At 38.3% G+C, this 7,511-nt stretch overlaps 1 protein-coding gene and 1 long non-coding RNA gene across 2 annotated transcripts; one reads left to right on the top strand and one right to left on the bottom strand.

The window, feature by feature from the left end:
* Nucleotides 1-361: 361 nt before the first annotated feature.
* Nucleotides 362-4,584, bottom strand: tmx1 (thioredoxin-related transmembrane protein 1). The gene is made up of 8 exons (XM_077732114.1): nucleotides 4,228-4,584; nucleotides 3,385-3,500; nucleotides 3,268-3,313; nucleotides 2,778-2,906; nucleotides 2,653-2,698; nucleotides 2,109-2,210; nucleotides 1,970-2,036; nucleotides 362-1,857 (listed from the first exon to the last, which is right to left on the bottom strand). The coding sequence occupies exons 1-8, from the start codon at nucleotides 4,392-4,394 to the stop codon at nucleotides 1,604-1,606; spliced, it is 927 nt and encodes a 308-aa protein (XP_077588240.1). The 5' UTR covers nucleotides 4,395-4,584; the 3' UTR covers nucleotides 362-1,603.
* On the top strand, nucleotides 4,051-6,979 carry LOC144206903 (uncharacterized). Its single transcript, XR_013328467.1, has 3 exons — nucleotides 4,051-4,315; nucleotides 5,009-5,084; nucleotides 5,869-6,979. It is a non-coding gene; the product is annotated as an uncharacterized LOC144206903 (long non-coding RNA).
* The last annotated feature ends 532 nt before the right edge of the window (nucleotides 6,980-7,511 follow it).

The following is a 7,511-nucleotide window of genomic DNA, read 5'->3' as shown; positions in this document are numbered from 1 at the left end:
CAGATGTTTAAAGGGTGAGTTTGCGTTTGCTTTCTTAAAAAACAACTATTTTTGAAGTTACAATGTTAAAAAGTCAAATGTTTAAAGTGAATGCTTTTATCCTTTTTGTTATTTTTAAATTGTATTAAACTAAAATCACTACTGCCATTTGAATTAATAATAATCATAAAAACCTTTATAAATGCCATGAGAACAATTATAGATGGAAAAACAGGGTTGCTTTAACAGGGGAAGAAATGTCATCATTATAGCGACACCTACTGATGAGAAATGTAATGTAGCTAAATATACAAGCATAATCAGCATTCAGACTGTATTTGAAACTATCAGCTTCCTTTAAAAAAATATGACCAAAACAATCTTGGTTTGAAAGATAATTCAGATTTATTTGAAGAAAATATCCAAACAAACAAGCGGTAAATGCTACATTTTTTAAATAGTGGTGAGTATCCAATGAATTAAAAAAACACACCACCAAGATTAAAAAAGTTTTAAGCATAAAACAAGACATTGAAAATTTCAAACAATTCTATAAACACGCACTCTGCTCTTAAAATTTGGTTATGACAAAGGATCAAATTGGTCTTTCACCAAAAACATTGATTAATGACATCTTTTTTATTAGCCTGGTGGCTGAATTTTTGTCTCTACCTTTAAGTTTGATTAATAAATGTCTTGGGATAACACATAATAATAATAACAATAAAAAACACAAGGTGCTGGGGCATTAAGAGCTTCTCTACCACTTTGCTAATTTTCTGGGGGAAACCCTTCTTTCTAACAACAAATTGTATTTCCCTTTTTTTTGCTGTGACACAAAAAAATACAGTCAATGAATGCAGTTTATACTGGCAAAATGTTAGAGGTTCCAGTGTAAAAAAAAATTAAAAAAAAAAACAGTGACATGATGTGACTGTTTACAGTAGAATTGATTGCAAATCTGGAGTGACATTGGTTGCGATTCTAATCTTACTTTGCGTGTGTAAACAGTTTAGTACCCTTCAGTACAGTATAGCAGTAAGTTGAATTAACTGCAATTGAAAAAACTAGATGGTTTTATGCTAGGGAGAAGTATATTGAACCTTTATATAGTGGTTGCCAGTAAATGTGTGAGTAAATGATATTTTTGAAAAAAGCATAAATGGACCCTATCCATGTGGAATTAAGGATAACGTCTTAATTCTCGCACCGTCAATGGCGGTCAATGAGTTTAACTCGTACCTTATAAAGGGCTAATGGATAAGTTTGCATAATAAAAACTAAAAATGGATGCTTGTGTGCGTACATGTTTTGGGAAAAGATAAATGTGGCTTGGAAAGTGACTGGACATGGACAAGCCTAATTGTTGCTAGGTTGAGAAACGCTGCAATTGTGCGCCAAAATATGCCAACGCCGGGACATGATTTATGAACATTAAAAGCTTTATAAAAAAAACAAAAAAAACAAAGCAAGGATGCATAGTTGAAAAAGGAACACTCCACAAACCTTCTGATGCTCAAATTTAGTTCCCCCGTTGACCCGCCATGGCGCCCAAAGAGGAGGCTCTTCTTGCGTTGACCCCTCCCACCCGACCAGAGATGACGTTACAGCCCGGGCGGTGGCTTTAAGTGTCTTCCTCTTCGTCGTCGTCATCGTCGTCTTTGCATCCGGGCACTGCCCTCTTCCTCACCGTCTGTCCTTTGGCCTCGGGCCGGGCCTCGAGGGAGGCCCTGCGTGGCCGCCGCTGCGTCCTCCACGCCCCGTCCCCGTCTCCGTCCTCCTCATCCTCTTCGTCGTCTTCCTCCTCACCGTCGGCCTCGTGCTCTTCTTCATCTTGCCGCTGTTGGAGGAGCCAGGCCTCCGCCGCCGTTTGTTTTGCTGTATGTCATGTTATAGGACAAAATGTTAGCTTTACAAATAAAAAAAGAGTTTCCTTGCCAAAAAATGCGACTTATAATCACTAAAATGTAAAAATACTGTAATAACTTACTCTGGTAGTAGTCCGGTGAGGACAACCGCCGTGACGGGAAGACAAAGTCAGCGATGAACACCAGCAGCTGAAAAACCAAAGCCGATTAGTGGAGCTGTGCTTTTGCAAACGATGGAGGAAAAGTTTGGATTTGGCTCACCAGTCCGAGCGCGAGGCCAGAGAAAAGCGTGACCAAGCCGAAGATGACGTACGAGCCCCACACGGGAAGGCCCATTTTCTCCGTCATGTAGTTATGGCAACGCTGCGGGTAAAAAAAATAAAATTAAAAAAAGCATAACGTTTAGGTGGCATTTGATATAATTTAATCAAAATATAACAAAAAAAAAAAACACTAGAAAGACTAGTCTGCTGCTCGACGTAATGTAACACGAAGCTGTTGCGTTTTCCCATTGTCTTAGTCACACAACTGTAAATAATATAATTCATATATTAATTGACTTGTTGACTTAGTGCCGAAAATGATGGTTTGTGGCAGCTCCAGTCTGAACAAATGATGGATGAACCCAAAAGTAAGAGGATCCCATTTACATAAAAAAGGCACCAAAAAGGTTAGACCGGTAACAAAAAACCACTAGAGAGACTAGTCTGCCGCTCCACGTAATGTAACACGAAGCTGCTGCATTTTCCCATTGTCTTACTACACTGCTTTTCAGAGTACTTTCAATAGAGCTAAACAAACTTACTCTTATGAACATGGAGAGTTTGAAGAGAGCTGACATGGAGTTCATTCTGCAAAAGATGACATCACGTCATGAAGAGGAGACTAGTTTCGAACTGCTGACACTTCAAAACACACTCTTTGACTCACAGGAAAGATGAGGGCGCGAACCATGAGGAGACCGGCTCCACCGTACCCCACTTTTTCTCGCTTACAAAGCTGAGGAACTCATCCTTTGTGCGGGCGCCTTGGTACTTGCGGAACACGCCGTCTTTGCAACTGCGTCACAAAAAAAAACGAAACAGGCCATGTTAAAAAAAGAAAGATTGTTGTGCTACGTTTTCAGAATCCAAAATGGCACTTATTGGCTTCTATTGTGGGTCTGTCTGTCTGTCAAATTTGCAGTCTTTAACATGAAACCCAAGAGGTGGCAACATTTTAAGGTGGTAAGGTCAAAGGTCACAGATGTCAGAAGGATGGCAATGCTTTGAATTTGGCTGTTTAGGCAATATGCTCTCTGAGAATGCTACTTTAGTTCATACATATTAATTTATCTTATAGTCTACTTATCTCTCTTGTATTGTATTTATGTCAACGCAACATAACTGTAAAAAAAGACATGATTTCAGAGAGAACTTACTGGTAAATAGTCGGCAGTGAGGTAATGACGAATCTCCCGCTGAGACCTTTCAAGTGAGAAGGACAGGGTGAAAAAAAGCACAATGTTTTTTTGTTTTTTTCGTGTTGGGCTCTCTACCTGGTTGCTCTGTCACGTCCACCTTTGCGATGCTGACTTCCATGTCATCACCCCAGTCTGCAAACTCTTTCCAGACTGGTTGTAGTTGCTGGCAGGCTGGACACCATGGCGCGTAGCTGAAGGAATGTGACAAGAAAACACAATATTTTATGATATACTTGTTCAGTATTAACTCATTGGCTGCCTTTGACTACAATAGACGTCCAATTCATAATACTGTAAGGCAGTTCAAATGAATTGAATACCACGGTCAGTGGTAAGTGACCATTTTCAGGAAGCGTTATAAAGACGTGGATTGGACAGATTTGTTATATAAACATCAATCATAAATTTGAGGGTAGTAATGAATATGATATAGTCATCAATTCGACATTTTTAAATTTAAAAAAATCAAAATAATGGAAAGCAGAGAAATTAAAATCGATTGTTTTTATTATTTTTTTAAAATTAAAATGTATTTAAAAAAAGAAACTAAGTTTAAAATGCAAAATGAATATATGGAAAAAATGACTATATACTCATCGCCTGCTATTGACGACATACTTCCAATTAATTAAATAAATTACAGACGCAGCAATCTGACAAAACACTATTCCATAACATTGAATCCAAACACATTTACTGCTAGTTAGTACACGTGAAGATCGGAGTAGTGGCAAAGATAAGATCGCACAGTAAGACAACTATATGAACAACTCTATTAATTTATTACATAACGTTACTTAAGGAGTGGCGAGGTGAATTTGAAAAATGATTTGTGCCTTGATGTGACAAAAGTTAGACAACAAAACGCCCTTCCCGTTTCCCTTGCATGCGGCTAGCTAGCTAAGCTAATGTACTGACAATTCAATCATCCACTCTCCGGTCAGGATGTCCTCCCAGTTGCTGTCAGTGACAATCCGGAGGCTGTCCTGCCTGGCTCCGGTACCCGGTAAGGACACGATGCACACGGTAAAGAGGAGATACCATATCAACGAAGTATCTTGATGACACAGACTCGAGGGAGACATGCTAGCGCTTTTGCCCGCTAGGAAGCGAACGAAAATGGGCTACCGTAATGATGCGTTTGCAGACAAAATACTTTTCTTAGTGTTCTGGTTACGCTAAGGTTCGTGAAGTCAAAAAAGACCACGAAAACCTTCTAACATATAAGACGTAACGTTAATAGGCTTTATTTCGCCATTAGTGGCGGTTGTGCCACGTTAGTCATATATGTGTCGCTTGTTTCCAGTTTATCAGCGACAAGTTGTCAAAGCAGACATTACGACGGATAAAGTATGATGTTCAAAGGGCTGTATCTCAAAATCGCACGTGACAGGTTTGTTTTTGTTTCATTTTAAAAAGTTTTAGTCCGCATTATCTTTCAATTGCTTTAATTTTGGGACGTTAAACCCATATATTATCCTTTCTCCGGTACAACTTGAACGCATCATTGCTATTATTTACATTTTCAAAACTGAACAATGATATCATTTGACCAGCAGACGGCGATATTGTTCTCGTGAGGTGAAATATCTATTTGAGTTCATTTTTCTTTAATTTGCTGTACTATTACTGAATGAGAATAAAAGTTTTGTGGTTGAAATTAATTTACTCATCCATCCTCTGCACTACCTACCCTCAGGATTGCCATGAGGGTGCTGGAGCCTATCCCATCTGATTATGGCCACCACAAACTGTTTTCCAGCCCAGAGAAATAGGTAAACATTTTCTTTCTACTTTTGACTTTGCAGGTCTAAAGTTCCTCTGACTTTTCAACTTTCATCTGCTCCATCCTGTTGTGAACTCATACATTATTTATTAAGCTCCATCTGTATCGTTTTCCCTTAGGTGACCCTTATTTACAATCCATTTTAACATATTCACTGAAGCACAAAAAAAAAACACAAAACATTGCCTTTTATGAGTGACTAAAATTTAATTTTGTGGAGCTGGTTTGCATTTGGCATCATTTTTACAACGGAAATATCAGCAACTCGAAGACCGAGCATGGCAATTTTCAGACAAGTGCACGGTGTGTGGGCGGCCAAAGTAGCGAGAGGGAAACATGTGAGCGGGCAAAGGCCTTAGTGCATCAGCCGTGTCGCTCTCAATGTCTCGTGCATCGCAGCCTCCACAGGGATTTTGCACTGCAATTAATAGGCTAATGGGCTTTTTTAATGATCCAAAATGGCTTGATGATTTTGCACTGCTGCTGAAAAAGGACTCACTTGATGACACACTTGGGGAATGCAGAGAAAAAACAATCAGCAGGAAAAAGGCATTCATTTAATGCATAACAAACAAATAATGTGATTTATTAGTCGACTGATTGCAAAAAATAACTAATTGACTATCTAAAAATTCACCCAGTGTCCATAATTTCATAAGCCTTGCGTAAATATAGCAAAAATGAGCTATAACACCAATATATTGATGAATAATATAACTAGATTATTGCTGGCTGAACTTTCCAGGCTAACAACTTTTCTCTGGTATTATTAGGCTTCTTTTCCCTAAGGAGGGATGACAATGTAAAAGAATCTTTCATTGTCCTCCATTTCTCTACACCTGTTCTGTTTTCACGAGGCCCAACAAAAGGAGTGCTTCCCTGCAGCCTACAGTAATAAGAGCTGACTCCATTAGGCGGGAGGGGGTCCTCCTGGGGGGTTCGAGGGAGAAACTAAATGAACATGTTGGCTTTCCTGGAGACATTTTGCTGCTATGTTGTTGTAAGGTAGCAATATCAAAGTTATTTTTATGTAAAGTAGCCCAGTACAGCCCAATTTTTGTGGTCTTATGCCATATCAAACTTTCCATGAAGACTAAACAATGATTATTAAAATAGGGAAACAAAAAATATACATCTTTTGTGGCCTTATTTGACATAAAAATTTTTACCAACATGTTGAAGGAACCAAGTCAGTTTTTTGGAGAATCCCTGATCAACCCTTCCATAATTATAATTCGACACTACCTATAAAAAAAGTCTACACACCCTCTTGCTCTGTCCAGATCGCATAAATACAGTATGCCACCTAGTTATAAATGCCGTATCATATAATCTTTCCAAGGTACACCATTTCGGGGAAAAAAGAAGATAGGTTAAATAGGGATGCGATTGGGCAGTGTGAGTGTCCAAGCACTCAGAGTAAAGTGAAGAGGCTGATTCTGTTCATATGTAGACCACTTAGACCCATCTCATTAGAGGACTTAAGGGCATGACTGAAAGGGGCTATATGTATGTATAGTCTTTTACCAAAATTCGATATCGTCCTCTCTCGCCATCCCCCAAGCCTCCACCGCAAAGCATTCACAGAAGGACAAAGGTTGACTTGGTAACCACTGATTGCTTTACTTATTGACTAACCCCCACCCTCAAACTGAAGCAGTGGCAACACCCGTGGGAGTGATAAAAGAGCCCCGGTAAAAGAACCCCAGATTCTCATTGTCCAGAATCAGCTGAGATGTTGTATTGAAGTGAAATTTGTTAAATGGAGAACAACAGGCTACCTGGTAATGTAACAATTAAATATTTTTGGGATAAATATAACATAAAAATGGCTTTTTTTGTGGTCAGAGAGAAAGAAAAAAACAAGTCACAGGCCAAACTATGAAAAAAGTACAATTTATACTCCAGAAAATAGGATTATTCTCTTTAGAAAAAATGAAATCTTTGTATTGGTTTTCAGTTTTGCTTCATTGACTTTTAATTTGTTCACATTTTTCAAATAAACAAACAGTTAACTAATTGCAAATATATTTTTATTTTACATCTTTTCTATTTATTCTGATTGTTCAATATGAAAAAAAAATGAAAAACATGTTAGTATTCTCTTTTATAAATTGATATTATGTATGTCTATTTTTTTACATTTAAATATAAAAACACATTTGTATCATCCTCAAGCAATTAATATATCATTTTGCAAATATTTAAACATATCCCCCCCATTGAAACTCTGGAAATGTCTATCTTTTATGTAGAAATAGGCAGTAGTCCATCTATAGATACACCATGTTCTGAGGCAAGTGTGTGCGTAAACACTAGGACGCCTGTTAAATGCTAGCACCCACGCTTCCGACACCAGCGTTTCAGTGACTCACTTCTGATTTGGTGCCTTCTCTAACATTTCCCATTATGAGGA

The sequence above is a fragment of the Stigmatopora nigra genome, chromosome 13, assembly GCF_051989575.1.
Source record: "Stigmatopora nigra isolate UIUO_SnigA chromosome 13, RoL_Snig_1.1, whole genome shotgun sequence".
NCBI lineage: Eukaryota > Metazoa > Chordata > Actinopteri > Syngnathiformes > Syngnathidae > Stigmatopora > Stigmatopora nigra.
This window is presented reverse-complemented; position numbering and strand designations above follow the sequence as displayed.